The sequence below is a fragment of the Triplophysa rosa genome, linkage group LG14 (genome assembly GCF_024868665.1).
Source record: "Triplophysa rosa linkage group LG14, Trosa_1v2, whole genome shotgun sequence".
Taxonomy (NCBI): Eukaryota; Metazoa; Chordata; class Actinopteri; order Cypriniformes; family Nemacheilidae; genus Triplophysa; species Triplophysa rosa.
Genome location: NC_079903.1, coordinates 11,050,795 through 11,070,320, shown reverse-complemented (window position 1 = coordinate 11,070,320; position 19,526 = coordinate 11,050,795). Strand labels below are relative to the sequence as shown.

The 19,526-nt window shown below is 35.7% G+C and overlaps 2 protein-coding genes across 3 annotated transcripts; one reads left to right on the top strand and one right to left on the bottom strand.

Moving 5' to 3' along the window:
* Positions 1 to 4,588: 4,588 nt before the first annotated feature.
* Positions 4,589 to 9,069, top strand: atf5b (activating transcription factor 5b). 2 transcript variants are annotated; one of them, XM_057351065.1, is made up of 4 exons: positions 4,589 to 5,073; positions 5,903 to 6,131; positions 6,376 to 7,501; positions 7,727 to 9,069. In XM_057351065.1, exons 3-4 carry the CDS (start codon positions 6,381 to 6,383, stop codon positions 7,911 to 7,913), a joined length of 1,308 nt encoding a protein of 435 aa, XP_057207048.1. In that variant the 5' UTR covers positions 4,589 to 5,073; positions 5,903 to 6,131; positions 6,376 to 6,380; the 3' UTR covers positions 7,914 to 9,069. The 2 variants fall into 2 exon arrangements, with proteins under 2 accessions (XP_057207048.1, XP_057207047.1); XM_057351064.1 differs by lacking the exons at positions 4,589 to 5,073; positions 5,903 to 6,131 and adding an exon at positions 6,164 to 6,207.
* Positions 9,070 to 11,169: 2,100 nt separating this feature from the next.
* zgc:113279 (uncharacterized protein LOC553749 homolog) lies at positions 11,170 to 18,561 on the bottom strand. Its single transcript, XM_057351994.1, has 11 exons — positions 18,301 to 18,561; positions 17,675 to 17,793; positions 17,572 to 17,596; positions 17,444 to 17,490; positions 16,760 to 17,358; positions 15,962 to 16,067; positions 15,733 to 15,879; positions 15,053 to 15,113; positions 14,329 to 14,492; positions 13,339 to 13,416; positions 11,170 to 13,179 (listed from the first exon to the last, which is right to left on the bottom strand). The coding sequence occupies exons 1-11, from the start codon at positions 18,452 to 18,454 to the stop codon at positions 13,102 to 13,104; spliced, it is 1,578 nt and encodes a 525-aa protein (XP_057207977.1). The 5' UTR covers positions 18,455 to 18,561; the 3' UTR covers positions 11,170 to 13,101.
* Between the last annotated feature and the right edge of the window lie 965 nt (positions 18,562 to 19,526).

The following is a 19,526-nucleotide window of genomic DNA, read 5'->3' as shown; positions in this document are numbered from 1 at the left end:
ACAATCTCTCACAGATTGATCACATTAGTGCACATTTTATACATTTGCCCACTCCGTCCTACTCCAACAAGGGAAAAAAAGTTGTGAAACTGGTAAAAGGAGTTTAATTAGATGTATTATATTTCTTTCTCTTATGTTACACAATGAGATATTCTTGAAACATAATTACTGGGTAAAGAGCTGATGACTAATTTGTAAAAGAAAAAAAATAAAGGTGAGAAATTTCGATGTGCAACTGTCATTCGTCCCTGACAGTAATCTTAATGTCTACTAGCAATACAGAAATTCAATATAGGTCATTTTTTTAAATGAAAATATTTGCAATTCTTAACTATGTAAATATAAAAACAGAAACAAGAAAACAAAACAAAACAGACATATTTGTTATCTAGATTTTACAAATCAGACCTATTTGTTTTTACAAGTTCCAATAGGCCTCACATTTAAGCAGATCAGCCCACAATAAACAACAGGTATTGGGAAAATGATGTAAGATGAGTAAATTTTTATGTAAAGTACTGTCTCTTATAGAAGGAAAAAATAAACTGAGCTCAGATTAATTTGGATGATGTCCTGTTGCTGTACTGGCAGAGCATTGCATCCACAGTGCAAAAGTCTGTGGGTTTGATTTCCATGGAACATACATAGCCTACTGATTCAACATACATTGGAATAAAGTGTTTGCCAAATGCATAAATGGAAATCTAACTATATGAATTTCTATGATAGAAGAATGGGTAAAATGAGCCATCTAAGGGTAAGTTGACCATCATTAACATTGTAAACATTTTGTATTTGTAAACAAAAAGACAGACAGACAATCGTTCCTGTTACCTCCATCACTTTAATGAGATTTTCAAAGAACATTATTTTGATGTATTTTCAGCTTTTCATTTTTGTAACTACTCGCACGTTCATGGCATGGCTGCAACATTAAAATGGCCAATTTTGTGCATTATGAATATGCACCAAATTAAAAAAATGTAACATTAGGCTACATTTAGGTGCTATTTTCCACCCAAAAGATAAAGCGCTTAGGCTGTCACTTTAACTGTCATGTTTGGCTAGCCAAGCCACGTGGATAACGTGTATAATATGTGATTTTGTACCTAAAATTACTTTGACACACAACAATCATCAACATAATTCCATTTAAAACACGGAACGAATTTGATGGTGTGCTAATGGTCAATCGCTGAAAGATGAGTAAATGTAGCATTTAGTTTTGTAATAAACTACTGTGCTGGGAAGAGATCATTGAGTTTTTGAGGGTGTGGATTTCCAAAAGCGTTTTACAATAATCTGGGCTGAGGCTAAATGCTTTTGTTTTTGACATTTAAAATACTGCACCCAGAAATTAGTTAATATTGGCATCTCAAAACTGTCCATAAAGGTGGTGGGTGATCCTGATAAACAGGAAGTAAGGGAGTAGGCAGTTAACAAACAGCATGCAAACTGGTGATAATTTCACAATAAGGAATCAATTTTCCAATTTCTGACAGGTGACAAATAACAGTAAATAACAGACAAATAAAACAGCTTTACGAAGTCAGGGCCTCATAAGGTTAAGTGTGCAAATGCTACATACTCTGCATTGGCTCCTCGGTCTTCAGGACACACCACTTTGATCTCATTCTGTGAACTTTAACCTCAACTTTAACAAAGAATGTTGCTGTGACATGCCTCATTACTTAAGGACACGCCTCCTTTATTTGAGTTTGGCTGCCTGATGATACAAGCTAGAACAAGAAATCCAATAATTATTTTAGGTGAGTAACTAATACGTTTTTTGTTTGCTTCCTTGTTTGTCACCATGAAAACAATAAAACAGATTTAAACTGATTTTTTTTTAAAGATTTTAAACCATACTGGAATTATGTTTATGACACATAACTGTTCAGAAGTCACCATCATGCCACCGTTAGATTTGTTGTTTAATGGTTTAAAAACCATATACCCAAAATAGAAATATATATATATACAATTAAAAAAGAATTCCACCCTAGTTTTTAATATCAAATGATTTCTGGACAGTGTCCATATAAAATTCACGATGTGCTTATAGTGCCAAGAGAGGTCACACTAAATACTGATTTTTGCCTGAAGAAGTGTTCTGATTTTTCTTTTACAGTATTTTCTAAATAAAAATACTTAATGAAGTGTTGTTTAAAAACATGCTAAAGGTGATGTTTTGCACATGGAAAGACATACATTTTAAAACTTGATATGAAAAGCATAAAGTTACAGGAAATCAATTACAAGAAAATCAAAATATGTGTGTATGTGGGGGGTGAATACATTTCACTGTATTTGCATTAATATTTTTTATGTACAGTAAGTAATAAAGACATTTTATGAACACTGTAATTCTATCAAACTATAATTCAAATGGTTCTCTGACAGCCAAACCTTGTATTTTAGCCAAAATAAATACAATAATTACATTCTAAATACAGAGGTAAACAGTACAGAATTAAATCAATTTTAATTGCATTGTAACATGTCATTATGCATATGCAATGACAACTTTTCCTCTGAGAGCTGACAAAATAGAACAATGTCTGCAAAGAAGAATACAAAGAGTGATGATGTCTGTGAAGTGCGATGAGAATACATAATAAGCGATAAATGAATTATAAATAACTCTAACTATAGACGAAGCAAAATGTACACCTGGACTGCTATGTGCAAGCAAAATACACATTACATAATTAATAAATATGTGTAAATAAACAAAGGGGAATTAAAGGGAAAGAGAAATAAAAAATTCAAAGAGGAGACTAATGTTCTTTCACAACAGCCACAATACGCCTTAGAATTTAGCAGTGAGTCAAAACACTTCAAATTTCATGTTTGTAAAATGGCTCCTTCCAGTGGTAACTGAGAAAGTGCACCAATAATTATTATAAAGGTCAAGACATGATGAACAAAGCTTGCTCCTGTCACTGTGCTTTATATGACTTTTATATATGTACAGTTCTTGTTTTAAAAAATGTACTTTTACTTTCTGTTTGTTCAAAAGCAAATGTATGTTGTTCACACTAAATAAAATATAATAATGATAATAAGAAATTAATTGATTGGTACCTGATCAAATATAATGAATATAAATATAAATATATTTAGTGTTTTTGATTCTTTCTGCATGGTTTACGCTGATAAATTATTATTTTTTTCATTCTAAAGCATCGGATTTAATGAGATTTTTAATTGTTAACATTTTAAATACAGTAATTCATTTATAGTAATGGCGCACCACCCCACAGTGGATCTATGCTGATAAACTCTAAGGTCTCAACATATGACAAACTGATTACTCAGCCTTGATATATGGTCTCATTTAAACGCCATTTTAAATAGAGAAACATTATCATAATTTCCCACTAATTACAGTTGTAAGAGTAAAACTGGCACCTTAGCAACAGAATTCCTTACAACCCACATGTGCATTTCTAATGTTACCCTAGATAGAACATAAAACATTAATGGGGGCAGGATTCTTTGCAAGCTGGTGATGAAATTATGGTGTAACCTTTATCAATGTACCAGACTCTTCATGGCAGCGAAGCAAGGATTGATATCACAAAACAGCTATTCCCACTGCAAACGTTGTAATGATGACAAATCACAAAAGAATAAAATGAATAAAGGGGGGAGTCTAAGAAAAATAAAATACAAAATTGTTTTTCTCTCTGATAATTCTGAAAGGCGTTAGTCTGCAGTGGTGTGTCATTTGTATTCTTGACCCTGTTCATTTTTAGCAAACATGTGATTGTATAATATGTGTTTTACAAAATACATGATATTGTATATGTACAATAATACACTTTATCCAGAATGACTTAATTGAGTTAAAATACAACATACTTTCAGGGTGGCCATACATTTTAATGTCTTGTGTGCGTATCTATTGATCTTACAGTGCAATGAATGCAAATGTCATAAAATTGAAGATCAAGAAACCACATACCCTGGCAACAGGATGAGAGAGAGGGATGTTTCATGTTAGTGCAGTCCTCACTTTGAGCAACAAACAGGACATTTCATTTAGTCAATTTAGTTTCACATTAAAAAAGAGATGCAACAAATCCACACAAGATATTTATAGTAGTCTTATTTGATCAGATGTAAATAAATAGTTAAATGTTTAAATTTTGCACATTTAAATTGAATATAAACTAAGCTTAAAAATAATGTATCATAACATGTATGAACCCATAAATACTAGAATGCTAGAATTTTTTCATGTGGGAATACATGTATCAAATAAACGTATATTACATACGCATTGTATGAATTATTTCTTGCACACTGTGACATTTAGAATTAAAATGTGCAACATTTCTTCTGTTCAAAGTAAGCTAATGAGTGATTTTAGATCAAAGTCTTATTTCACAGGGCTGACTTTAATTTTTCTTTTTAAAACAATGGTCGAGGCCAGCCTTAAATATGGATCCTCATTATACATGTCCAAAGCATAAACGGATCAGGACAAATGTGGCAACAAAGTTTCAACTTGGGCAACACTCCAGCAGGTCTGATGCAACAGGACTGCAACGAGAGTTACATCTCAGTAGTGTAATCTAGTGTCCTTCCTCGTCGCATGTGGTTAAATAGTTCTTTAAAGGGCTCTCGGTGGCTCAGATTGTGTGCTGGGATAACCAAACTGGACCGTTTTGATAATCATTAGAATTGACTTACCTCTAATTAAATAAGCAAATCAACGTTTTAAGGCTTACGTAGTGAATTGTAACAGAAAGAAATACGCTGAAAGCGTAAAATCGCAAGGCTGATGTCAGGACTGAAGTTTGGACTCGACTTGTTCCGTTAGTTTGGACCTCGCTGCAGGGCGAGGCGGCGGATGAATACCAGCTGATGTTATGCGGTTACTGTTTGCTTTGACGTGATACTCTTCTGTTCTCCAAAACTTTTCAACGATTTATCGTGTAAGCGATCGCCGTCGACATCAAATGAAGAAGAGTGAGACAATGCTCTGCTAAATTGAAAACGTGAGCTCCTCCACAGCGGTTTACAGCGCTTACAACAGCTCTCCGGACAACTCGGCACCATGGAGTAAGTGTCAACTTTCATTCAGACTTCAATATGACTCACAACTTCCTGTGTCCGATTTATTTCTCACTTTAAATAGTTTTCAGAGTTTTTACACTGCAGCAGTGACGCTGAGAAGTGAATATAGATCTGTTTACATTGATTATTGATCATTTCATAAATCTTTATTATGGGCTACGTTTTAAAATAGAGGACTTGATTTCTTAATAGAGATATTAATATAGATCTTCATATAGATAACTGAGATTTCTGAAATGTAGATGTTTTAATATTTTATATTCTTATGTTTATTTGCAAGTTGTAGTTAATTTAAAGTTTTTTATTAAAGTTTAGCTCCTGTTTAAATGATCTTCTTTTAACCCTTTCAATGGACAGTAATAGACGGCAATATCTTATTTTAATAATATGTTTACAGTGTGGACTTTTATTTTGAATTACAGCTGTAAACATGCTTTTTTAGTTAATATTGCAAGCATTTGGCTTAGCCTCCGTTTCACATTTGGCACTGATCATCTTATAGCATCATGTTACAGGACATCCCATAAACACTAGCAAAAGGTCAAATTCATTTGCTGTTTAGCTTTTCTGTCCTGTCATAATTGTCTATCCTAAATCAGATTTTTTTTTAAATAATTAAATGAATCATGCTCAGTATTGTCAATGAATCTGTTTTGTGATAGAGTACATTGAAATATATATGCATCTTCTGCTTGAAAGGTGTAATCACCCTATGATAGATGTTTGTGTTGTATTGTATTGTTTTTCCTTATTGACATATATTGAATAATTGACCCTAAAGTGTGCATTTCACATTTTCTTTATTTTCATTCAGGTTTCAGTTTTTTGCATCTTTTTCCTGCATGTGGCATTTCTTCGATTCTCATGTGTTGTACACAATTCACCGTTTCGACAAAACTAGAGAAAATTGTGGCGGCGTAGATTACGCTCAAGAAGACTCTCCTCGTTTGCACAGTCGGCTAAAGAGCTCCCGCTTTCCTACTGGCTAACGAAGGCCAATCACAAGAGAAGGGAGGAGCCTGCACAGACGTAGGACTAAATTGGTAAGCAGTACGACACTTTTATTTTGTCCGATTGTTGGTGGGAACCGCACTGCAGCGTATGTGTTAATGGCGTACAGTAAGTAAAGCAAATATTTTGGTAGTACACGTTGTTTAATCTGTTTTTTTTAGGTTGATAGCCTACTTTAGGTTGTTTTTAACAATGTTAGATTTACGCAATGTATGCTTGTGTGTCTGTGTTGATTTAATGCAGTTATGTAATTAATTGAATTTTTTTTCTCAACAGATTGGATGACAAAAACTTTTGACGCTTACCCACACTCAACTTCCACGGAAACCTCCCCAGGTTCCTCGATCCCCCCCTCACCTCTGGAGCATGATGTCCAAATGCCTTCCGACCTGGAGGTTATGACCACTCTTCTCAAAGAAGAACTGGCTCAGCTGGAGGATTACTACCTGTACGAATCGACGCCTATGAAATTGGATAAATGGCAAAAATGTGACAAAAACTTACAAGCTATGGCCACCCAGTCGTACTATCAGTTACCTTGCCCTTCGTACGGTGCCAACCAGTCGGAAACAAATCCCAGGCTGGTTACCCTAGCAACAGGAGAGCTCGACCTGCGGGGCTTCTGTGGCGGCTCCATGAGTAGACCAAAAATGTCTCGACCCAGCCCTTACAGCTACATTCGGACGCACTGCAATAGCCAAAGAATAACTGCCAATGGATGTAAAGACGTTGAGGTGTTTGAGAAGGAAACGTGGACTTTCAAAGGGACTCATTCAGGTTACGCGGAGTTGGCTTTTGACCAGTGCTCTGTCGACAAAACCTTTGCGAAGAACCACGCGAACGCCAAGAAGGTTCGAGAATGTGCCATATTGTTGAAGGAGGAAGAGAAAAGTTGCTTCACAGAAGATGTGTTTTACAGAGCGGAGATGATGAGAAGTTACGATATCGGTGGGTCACTGGACACCCACCACAGGAGAGAGGGCCAGAGCCACGGTACGAAGATGCTCGGCCACGAAGGCATCGCGATGCCGATTTTGCCGTGCGCTGAGAACGAAAGCTGTCCGTCATTCAAGCCGTCAGATGTAGCGGAGTGTTATTTTCATCAGATTACTGCCAATTTAGAGCCATATCACGGCTTCATGAATGAAATCGATCAGCCACTCAGAACTGATATCCAGAATAATGACTACTTGCACCATGAATGCCTTGGAGATCAAAGCTTTGAATGTCTGTCTGGAGACAGTGTTGGCTCCTCTTTGGAGTTACCTATCCAGAAACCAATGCAAAGGTCAAGGGAAAGTCAGTGTGTGTTTAAACCTGATATCAAAGTAGGTTCCTCAGAGCGACACCATGGAGAGCGCAAGCAGAAGAAAAGGGATCAGAACAAGTCAGCCGCCCACAGGTATTGTAGCATTTTTTTCTCTATTGTGATCTGTGTTATGATGAAGTTTGCAGAGATAGATTGCTTTGCACAAAGAAACTGCTTTGTTTTGGGTAACATTACCAAGAGAAAAAGAGTAGCTTAGCAGTTAATAGTTAACATTGCATGTTTATGTTCGGGTTCATACTAGCAAAAGAGGCTGAACGATGTTATTTTATTCCACAAATGTCGCCATGAAAACAACAGGTATCGTCAGCGTAAGAGGGCGGAGCAGGACTGTTTGGAGGAGGAACTTCATGGTTTGGAGGGGAGGAACAGAGAACTTCGGGACAAAGCAGAATCTGTAGAGAGAGAGATTCAGTATGTGAAAGATCTCCTGATTGAAGTCTACAAGGCTCGCAGTCAGCGTTTAAAAGACGATTCCAGTGCCTAAACTGTCTCTTACCAGCATTTTTCAGCAGTCTGACAGCATGTTTTTGCTCCAAATAGTTAGTTAACCTCAAAAAAAGAGCTCATGTGTTAAAATGGTTTTGTTTTTCCAAAGTGAAAGCCGCATGGTTTCATGAAACTGAAAACAAAATATATAACATTTCTTAAAGCACTGTGATGATAGCCTTGAATACGTTATCTTGATCTAGCTTGATATTTGACATTAAAATCGCAGCGATATATTCAGTGGAAAGCTGTCCATCAAGATTTGACTGAAGTAGAATTAGCCCTACTGACTTGTTTTAGTGAACAAATTGTGTACTACCTAATATATTTTGTACAGGCTTGCTCCATTCTTTATTCATCGTGAACGATCATGCTTAAGAATGGAGAAAACATTATGACAAATGATGATAATGGTGATCACATGATAAAATTCCTACAAGTATTTCTTATTGTAATAATGCAAAGCATTGCAATGTAAATTGTCACAATTTTTCTGTTCCTTTTAGATTTTCATGTATTTCTCATTTATTTGTGAAATAGCTCATGTAATTAATATACAAGTGAAATATTGCTTTTGCAATTATTCAGTTGCTTTCTATATAAAAACATATAAACTATGGTTTATAGCATTTTATGACTGATTTGTTTTGCCTCAGGTAAGGAATGCATGTCTAATACATTGAAAAGCATGTTGGGTTACAATTTACTGCATGACCCAAAATATGAAATGAATGCTTTTGTGGATTATTACCATATGTCGTTTTTTTATGTTGTCCTTTGGCCATTTGTTTAACACCCATTAACAAAGTGCTTAAAATATGTGGTTTTTGTTTTTTAATTCAGAAACGATGTATGTTATCAGAATGGGATATGGATTGTTTTTAATGCAGGTTTGCGGAAAACAATCACTGTTATTTGCTAAAGGACTTCAATTCAAAGGAATTTTAATCATTTAAACATAATTGAAATGGTGCACATCACTACAGTAGTACAGGATACTGTGCCTCTGAAAACAGAAAAGTGTAGCAAATCTAAATGCACATATTTCTGCAGGTTCAAACGTTTCAGAATCTACCAACACTTGATTAATAAATGCAAATTATATTGTGAAGTAATTCTTATTTTTGGTTGATGAATATGTCAATAAATGATTCTTAAGTATTTTACCAAGATTGTGATTTATTGTTGTGTAGAAACATACACGTGTGATACAATTGTTTAGAGAGACATCACAATGATATTTATGAAGATTAGGCAAATGCATGAACTGACAGTGATCAATATAGTTATTGTAAAGTTTTACCCTTTCAAAGCCATTTCCAGCAATTTTGTATCTGAACTATAACGTTTTAAAATTCCAGCTAATGATATTTTGATATTTTTGATATTTATTTTTAAACATGTTATTATAGCATAATGAACTTCAGTGCACGTGTCTCTATTATGTGGCTTTCTATTTTATTATTGTGCTATACATTATTGGTTTTTAATCTTAAACATATTCAAGGTTCAGACGTACATTTAAACAGAGTTGCCAAAAGAATTGAATACTGAATCATTTAAGTTTCTTTTCAGAGAAATAGACAGCAGCCAAAAAAACTTTTATTTAAATAGCAGTTAAAGAAAACGGCAATAAACTACAGATTTATTTTCGCCATAATACACCACTAAACATGTAGCCTACCAATAAGAATGTAATGAGTGATGTGGCCTCGCGGTGGCATCAGAGGAATATAATCAGATAGAATGTTACGAATGTCCCAGTGTGCGCCGTGTGTGTGTGTGACCTTGACGTTTTTTCAAGAAAGATCACAGAGCTTATGCAACATAGGCCTATAAACAGTGTGATTAGAGTTAAAACATTTATACTCAACAGTAAAAACTTAAAATAAAAGTGACTGAGTAAAAACTGTTTCTGGCATACGCCTGATATGAGTTAAAAGCGATCTGTGATAAAACAACGCAAGCATTAATGAAACATAAAGACAAGCTGACAAAAACGCAAACAAACATGTTCTAGTGCAGATACTTCGATGACCTGCCTTTTTGTTTCAACGCACAATTACACCTTCATCAACCAGACATGTATTCATTTTACACTGAATACCATGATTTCTTTGAATTAGCCTATTATAAAAATAAAAGGTTTCATTCCCACAAACTATGCAAACCTGCACACATACAACACCCACCTGTTTGTCTTACATAAATAAAATCATGATATTAATCAAGGCTACTTTTTTAAAGGTTGAACAAAGAAAATCTAAATATTTCCTACACACCCTACAGTGCAGATAACCCTGGTTAGCAGTCACTGGTCTTAAAAGCTACATATATTTTGCATTTTCTGTGAACAATATTTCTCACAATATAGGCAAAAATAGATCTAAACATTTTCAGTGACATGTACATATTTTTATAGCCTATAATCAAATGGACTTTACATGATTAAACTTACTTTTAAAATCTTGACTAGTAATAACATTTATTTACATGTATTCATTTGGCAGACGCTTTTATCCAAAGCGACTTACAAGTAGGAAGTAATAACAAGTAGTAAAAAAGTTCTATTTAATTTGATGAGTTCATGTAAATCATATGTTGTAGGTTGCCATGACTTTTTCATTTTCAACAGTGGATATATTTACAGTGGAGATATATTCATTTATCTCAGTCTTTATATGTTTTAATATATTTATAAGTCTTAGCCAAATTCTTACCAATTTGAAGTACACCTTTCACAATCACAGATGTGATTAAAATCTAACTGTGCTATGGGATGTCTTGCATATGTGGAACAATGTTTGCATATCACACCTGCTCTTTTCATTTCATTCAGCATTTTAATAGTTACCGTGTGATATGATCACAATGCTTTTGAAAACACACTGGGGAACTCAGAGTTAACAATGTGCGTGAGAAGCTTAGAGATGTTAACCTGCGGCCCTTAGGGCATAGGAGCTATGCACATTTCACTCAGTACCTCTGCCTGTCTGTTTACCTTCTAGCTGATTTTGCTTAAAGGAATAGAAGAAACCCAGCCTTACAAAGCGAGTCAGTTAAAAGTGCACAAGTGTACATGAGGGAATTGCGATTGTTGATAAAATATGCATGTACAGACATACACTCCTCACATTTTTAATAGCAGGCTGCTACAGGCAACATCAAAAAATTCTCTTTGACTCCTGTGTCATCGGTTGTCACTTCATATCAAGATAGGACATAAAATAAATTGCATGCATGCAGACCTGCATGTAAAATAACAGACAGCATGAGTGGAATATCAAGCTTTATTATTTTCTCAGCAGGAATATGTGTAAGAGAAAGGGGACGTCCATTACCATATCAAGACAGGTTTCCTTCTTTGTTTTCAACAGGGTCAGGACAGGCACAACAAGATAATTACAATGGTATCTCATCTGTACAAACCTGCCCCGTAATGCCTCTAGCAAAAACCTGCTTAGTGTAGCACATGACTGATGGCAAATACTCATAATTTAAGTTTATGAGAGTTCCCCTCGCCAAAGTAATGGAAAAATAACTCCCAATACACCAGTGTTACAAAAATCTGCTTTAAATACCCACGATGATGAATATAAGCACACATGGCCGTAGTTTGAGAACACCTTGTTGTTTCAATAAAAGAAATGGAAAAAACAAAGTTGTCTCTGTACAATTTTCTTTGACATTTTGAGACCTGACACTTGCAGCATGACCAGGAATGATGTCTATGTGATAGTGGGGGCCAAGCCACACTGAAGAAAATCATAACACTCCAAAAATCACTATCCACTCAAAACTTGTATGTCAAATACTGTTAATAAAAGAACACACATGCTAGTCACAAAATTCTAGAAATAGTTAAACAGTATGAGAAAGGTTTAGGTGTTCACAAACGTCTGGCCATTACAGAAGTGAATTATTTTATTTGTCAATGTCAGCAACAATAGCCTTTATAACCCCATATGTTCAATATAGTTAAAAACAACAATAATGAAATGTACTTAGAAAACTGGATAAAATATGTACTAAATATGTTATACCCACTGCTTACCCCATGTTACTTACCAGAAAAAGCATGCATATACAGGTATGTATGTATTGCCTTAAAAGCATCAGCTAAATAAATGTAAATATTTAATGTATAATTAAAACTATTACTACCAGAAAACTCTAGCTCCCCTTAACATGCTATAAACATATATTTGTTTTTTTAATGCTTAAATGTGCTAACAAATCCCATAAAAACAATACAAGTATAACTAAAAAAAAATACTAAACATATTTAGTCCGATATCGTACATTTCACCCGCATATGTGTAGCCTTAAAAGACTTAAATTGCTGTAAATTTGATATTTATAAAACAGAATCTATAAAAAAAGAGAGAAAAAACATCCCAAAACTCTGACAGTTACAAAATATCACACCTGAGATCCAGAATCACACAAATAACAAAATATTATGTTGGTGAAAACACTTTAAACCCATCCCCAGTATACAAGACACAAGTTTGTGTCTGTGACGAAGTAACTAAACAGTAAATTAAACCTGGGCCACAATTATGACGTCAAAGAGGATGGATCATCATTACACAAGATTATTACACAAAGCCAACAGTAAACGTACTGTTAACAATTTGTGTAAAAATTATTAACATTTTTCACCACATACATTTTAATTCAAATAGTTACAAATTAGAATCAATATCAAAATTCCCCACCACCTGCAACGTTGCAAAGGGGTAAATAACCAAAATCAATTCACTGTGTGTACAAGTAGGCTACATATTTGTAAACGGTATTGGTATTAAAAAGAAACTGCCACGCCAGTCTCGTACTGTAAATTTCAAAACTACTCGCTCTTAGAGCAAATAGGAACTACTGTGGCGTTAAACAGACTCACGGGTCAAACCACAACCCGATTCATTTTTTAAAGATTCTGCTACTCAAACGTAACAAACAGTGGAAGTTTCACAGAAACCAGCTAACAGGCAACCATTGCATTTGTTCAGTGAACAAAACCTGCAGTTGCATAATACATAGCTTAACCGTGCCATTAAACACATTTATCATCTTTCTAACTATCGCGATTTCTAAAATACACATATACTGTATATTTTGTTTTCAATGGCAGATTAAAGCTTGTATTAACTCAAAAACATTTACCGTCAGTTAAAAGCACTGCCTTACTTGGCAGACAAACAACTCCTATGGCTAGAAGCAGCTGTGTATCCAAAGCACTTCCAAGTCATGTTGCTGATGGCCTGGAAAACAGAGTAATCAATTCAATAAACACAAGACAGATAAAGTGTGCATGACAAGTTTAGAGAATCAGTTTTTAAGCTATTTCAAACACTCCAATTCCATCAAACACTGAAATTCCATCACATTGCATCAGTCAAGATTGAAGACATGTCTCATACCTTCATTTCATTTGACTGACTGGAGGCTGGTTCGTATGGCTTTGAATTAACACCTCTTTTCATCCCATCAAGACAAACCTGATCCCATATCAGGGGGATTTAAAAGAGAGATGAAATTAAAGGAAATGTTTATTAAAAAAAAGAAAATTCTGTAATGCCTAATTGTGTTTAAATGCACTTTTAACATTTGGTTGTGTTGAATGTCATGTTGATGGTGAAAAAATGTCATGTTCATAGTGACAGTAAGCTGGAAAAAACATTCAATTTCCTATTGTGTCAAGTATGCTTAGACTTAGATTAAGCTTGTAAGTGAAAAAAAAAGTTAGTTTAACTGTCCGTGTTAACATACTTTATACAGTATACAGTATATTTACTCACTACATGCTGCATCAAATGCATTTGTCTTTCTTCCATTAAAGCAACACTTTGTAGTTTTTCGACCTTAAAATAATGTCTCTAAAATTATTTCAGTGGTAGAACAACTCTTAACCAGACTAATTCTACTACCGCTGCTATCTGAGCAGCCTCATAGCGGCTACAACCACACTCTGTAAGTTCTGTTTTCGGGTCCGTACACACAGCCCCACCCATCCCCTGCCTGCGGAAGAGTGCGATATGTTTCTGCATTCGATGGTTCCATCAGCTTATTAAAAAAATTCATGTTTATTGTGCTGCCCATGGGGAAGCTTATACAGCGACATTATTTACCACGCTGGTAACAGACCATTGCGCATATCAACCACATGGGGAACCCATGAGCAAAGCTTCTATAGTGTTGCTTTAATACACAAAATCAGAAATGTTACTTATGCTGCTTTTTTCCTCCCATATAAACTGAATGGGGACTAAAGCTGTCAATTGCTACTTTTCTATCCAATATCTTCATACGTAGACATAAGTACGAGTAAAGGACAGAACTTTCATTTTTGGGTGAACTTTCCCTTTAATTTAAGCTTATCATTTTGATAATGATATCATTCTCATTCTCACCAAAGCGCATAAGTAGTACTCCATTTGCAGAAGGCACACCAGCGTTTCCATCATCTGTTCTTTGCGAAGCGTATGCAGTCTGACCTGACCCGCAGACCCGCACAGCTTCAGTTCTCGTACCGTGCTGTTAAGAGCAACTGCTGCACACTGCAGCGCGCTGAGTCCTGAAAAAAAACACCATTGCACAACACCTAAATATGCATAAACTGGACCAAAACACATACACTTTTACCAGGATAGCATGTAAGAAACAGACTGAAATAATTCATAATTCCGAGTCACGAACCGTATCAGTCTGATTCTTTAATCATTACCTGAATATATCATACAGTATCATACATCAATTGTTTATTCCTGAACTGAACACTGTTGAGCCAAATTTCAGTCTGCTTCTCATACGTAACCACTGAAGGACTTTAGAAGGCACTGAATACAACGCATGGGTCATGTGGGGCACTTTTGTGATACTTTCTTGTTTTTTGATGGTCTGACGCTTGCCAGCATGACAGAATTTTAAAAACAAGATAATGACTTGAACTACTAGATTCTTTTAGAATCATGGTAGCAAGCATGTAAACACAGCCCTACGTTGGCAATGAGTCATAAACCTGTCACTCGCACATCTAAGAAAACAATTGAAATGCTTGTATGGAAATGAATAAGCAAAGAATGGTTGCACAATGCGCTCACAACATTAGCTTAAAGAGAAATAAAGTGAATTTACCATTTACATCTCTCTCCTCCAAATTAACATAAACACCACTCTTCATAAAATCTTTCAGGACCTGTCAAAAGCAATGAGATTTAGAAACGAAATTATTTACATGTGCATAAACCTAAATGAAGCTACTAACAGCTGCGGAAAAAATGAAGAGACCATTCCAATTTTTCATTTCAAATCAGCATTTCTAGATGTATTGTGGTCATTCCAGTCCAGTGTTTGTTGAATTTTAACAAAATCAAACCTCAGGAGTGACATAAAGTCATCCAACATCAACATGACAAGACACATGAAAACTGTGATCAAAAATGTAGGTTATCGCATAAAAAATAATGTTTGAACTTTACCTATATACACGTTGAAATATTACTGTTGTATTGCTAAAAAGTGAATATGAACTTGTTTTCTTTGCAGTATTTGAGGTCTGAAAAAATACAGAGCATCACCTGTTTCTTCTGTTTTCATTTACTGCAAATAAATGCAAAAAGAAATAATATTTTTATTTGAAATTTGGTTCAAATTTGGTTCAAATATTGTTAGTAGTTCAGAGAATGAAACAAAAACGATCATTTAACCTAAACACAGTACGTTTTAAGATCAGAAAAACAGTCTCTGAAATGGTCTCTTAATTTTTTCCATGGCTGTATTTTGTTTGCTATTAGAGAGGCACATGACATTTTCACCTCCAGGACTCTAATGTATCCATTCTCCGCACTGAGATGGACACACGTCTTCCCATATTTGTCCTTTTCATTGATATGTGCACCAAGTGACACTAAATCGGACACCATGAAATGTTGATTTCTCTCTGCAGCAAGATGAAGGGGAGTCTAGGAGGGGGAAACAATATTTGCCAAATTTATGCACGTTTGTTGAATGATTCAATTGTGTATTCCTGAGCATGCATGTCACCTTTCCCTCCAGATCTTTCGCATCCAGTTTCCTCAGAGTTGCCATACGTCTGGCAATAACAAACACAAGAGCTCTTTTTCCCTCCTCAACCACTCTGTGTAGGAAGCTACGAAAGAAAAACATTGATTGTATTAGTCCTATTATATTTACAGCAGAACCGGTTTATTTTTCAACGTCATGGTATTGCAAACTGCAAACAACAGTGTTTAATAAGAGAAGTGCTATTGTACCACAGAAAAGGTAAACCGCATCTTTTAATGCGACAACACGGGCTACTAGTTTAGGCTTAAAGTACGTTTGTCAGGATTGTGTGCGTGAGCATATCAATAACCATCGATTCAGTAATTTCAGGCCACAGTCTAAACTGTTGGATCCACCACGTCATCAATCTCTGTTGTGCTGAAGTGCCTCAAATTTCAGCTGGGTTTCCACGTGAGCCATTAATCTTTTTTCTCCTGCCCTGCTTGAGGACTTAATAATGGGCTTTGTCATAAAGTTGGAAGTGAGAAACGAATGCGTCTGCTTATTCAACGTGACAACGATGATGGCAGACCCTATTTCTATCTCCCTATATTTCATAAAAGTTTCAAATAAAAGTCGCACTCCAAAAGCGCTCCCTTCTATTCTTTGCGCTTGGAAGATTATTTTCCAGAATCTGCGTGCCGTTTCCTTCATTTTTATAAATTACATCTGTCTTTGAAGGATTACCTATTAACATCTGCATGAAGTAACCATCTGCAATGGTTTGAACTTTTGAACGAGTTCTCGAGAAGTAAAAAAAAATGCACAGCAACTCACGTTCTCCCCTTTTCGTCTGCAGCGAGAAGCTCTTGGTCAGATATTTCATTCAGGAAAGTCTCTTCTCTTTCTGTTTGGGCCCAGAAGAAGGTCATACTTCTCCCGTCCTCCTGCTGAGGACTGTGCCATGTTGGAAAGTTTTGCAGTGAAACCTCCCAGTCTTCTCGATTGGGACTCACACAAGATGTTTTTTGGGGGGAGGGAACCTGGTGTTCAATGGCAAGAGACATACCATACTGATCATCATACCTGTGGTCATCTGTCTCGTACATGCCATATTCTGCCTGGTTCATAAAGAAAACATCAGCACCCTGGTTGTAAGCAGGAGAAGGGTAGGAACTGGAGCTAGAATACACAGGTGAGTTGTTTGAAGGTGCAGAGAAACTGGGAGACAGTGCCAACTCGTTCTCTTGGTCATATTTGACGATAAAATCCTGTTGAGGTGAATCCTCACCCCAGAATTTCTCTTCATACTCTGAATGGTATAAACTTGAAGGCCTTTTGTTTGATGATCCGTAAGACTGACAGGACTTTAGATCCTCTTCCAACACTTCAACTATAATCGCAAGCTCCTCCAAACCTTTTGTTTGCATTTTTTTCTATAACAGACATGAAATAAAGGTCACACGTGTCTATACATCTTAAGCATGAACATGCTACTTATGCAGTCTTGTTAACACTCACCAGACAATTCCTGCGGTTTACACTGGTGTTGACCCGTTTCTTATCCCCTTTAAGCCAAAGACATTACTATTTAGAAAAACAACAAATTTGAGAGGATTATGTGAATATAATAGAGCTCTCAACCTTACCTTTGGATCCCTTGGATTGTTTCCCCTATAGAGATGAAGAAGGACAATGATGAGTATGTTTCAGTATGACCATGAATATGAAGAAAAGGACAAAAATTTATACCAGATCTTTTGGGTCAATGCCCTTGGCTATCCGTATATTTCTAAGCATGTCCCGTACAGGCATTTTCACCCGGACACCAAGGTATTCATTTTCTGATATGGCCTTTTGTTTCTTTCTCCCTAAGGGAACATAGGCCTGTTAGTGAGCCAGCTGCATGTTAAAACAAAGCAAGTTTACTGTTTAACTACGGCATCTGTAGTAAAACCATACCAAACATATTCAATTATTATGGTCTCACTACAATAGCCATAGTTTAACCATGACATCTGTAGTAAAACTATGGTAATACATGGTACGCATAAAAAACAAGGTCAGAACATTTTATAAGGGCATGGTTGTTGTAAAGGATTTTACAAACATATATGAAATATTTAAGAATGCAATATTTGTTTTGTACTGCAACAGTAACTTGTAAATGGTAACAATTCAAGCATTATCCGATAGCACACAAAAGCGCATATATTAAACTGGCATATTAAAAAGGCATATTGAATGTATAGTTCATATGTGAATTTATCTGTTATCTTTGTAATCTTCTAAATTTCTTTAAACTTTCATAAATTTCACAAATTTATTTATAAAGCACAAAATAGTGGGCACTACTAAGGAAATGTTACTGTACCCACCTGTTTTGCTGCTGGATTCCGAGGTGCTGGTGTCTACCGGGTTCTGTGTCGGTATCGGTAGATTCGGTCCACTTTCATTAGCAGCAGGAGCTCCGGTCAGATGTGATTCGGGCAGTATTTGACGTCGTTTGGCCCTTGTTTGACTGCTCACCATGTTGTTTGACTAATCGTTCACTTGACAAAGACGCAACGCGCTTTTAGACTTTTATGATCTGAGACACAGGTCATGGGAATAGGCACACTCAGTCGTGCTCAGTCAACAAGTGTGTCAGTATCAAGTTATGACGGAGTGTTTTGCATTGCTTCCTGCATTGCGAAGGCGGGACATCTGTCAAACATATAATTTCAGAGCTTACCTGTTTTACCTGATGACTTTCACTAGTCATCATGCTGTCTTACATAAATAACGTAAACTAAGACGCTCCATTCTGCGGCAGCTGTTTATTTTCTGCACTCGCAAAAGTTTGAACGATGAAGCCTATAATAAACCAACCTCTTCCAAACACGCGCAATATACGTTTGTTTTGACATATGTCAAATCGCACAGTGGCAATGCACTATATTATTTTTAAGCGTATGTGTGTTTGACCCACTTAGGCTAGGCTACATATGTGGGTCAATATTACTATAAAGTGCCTTTTGGTGTCCTCATCAGAATCACTGAGCCATCAAGAGCATAATGCAAAATAATGACATTTTGAGGTTTTATTATAAATGGCCAAATATTTACAGACATACAACTACAATAAGAAGAATCTTATTTTTTTATCATTTTATAACATTTTGTTTTATTCGATGTATTTGATTTTTGCATGTCACTCTGCTCAGCTAACTTCTTTAAGTGAAATAAGTGAATAAAATGCATAAGATTAACATTATTTTTAATGTTCTTATTGTCCTCAACAAGTTATTTTACAAAAATGTAACCGATTTTTTATATAATCTATATTCTATTTTCATGATGATATTAAGCATTTTGCACGTGTCCCTGAAATTGCTGTCCACCCTGTCATTATGAGATGAATGCCCCTTTAAGAAACCAACTGAAGTACTCAGTGACATTTACATGTATGCATTTGGCAGACGCTTTAATCCAAAGCGATTGACATTGCATGATACTATACATTCGTATTTGAGTGTGCAATCCGTCGAACCCATGACCTTGGCGTTGCTATAGCGCCATGCTCTAACCTAATCCATTTTTCATCATATTGTGTCTGTATTGA

What these genes read in the sequence shown, in the direction of transcription:
- atf5b (XM_057351064.1), top strand. An exon ending in AACAAGTCAGCCGCCCACAG is followed by an intron (nt 7,502 to 7,726) that starts GTATTGTAGCAT and finishes TGAAAACAACAG; the next exon opens with GTATCGTCAGCGTAAGAGGG.
- zgc:113279 (XM_057351994.1), bottom strand. Translation starts at nt 18,454, where the DNA reads ATGGTGAGCAGTCAAACAAGGGCCAAACGACGTCAAATACTGCCCGAA. An exon ending in GGAGGAGAGAGATGTAAATG is followed by an intron (nt 14,493 to 15,052) that starts GTAAATTCACTT and finishes GTTTTTTTTCAG; the next exon opens with GACTCAGCGCGCTGCAGTGT. An exon ending in GTCAGTCAAATGAAATGAAG is followed by an intron (nt 13,180 to 13,338) that starts GTATGAGACATG and finishes TCTGTTTTCCAG; the next exon opens with GCCATCAGCAACATGACTTG.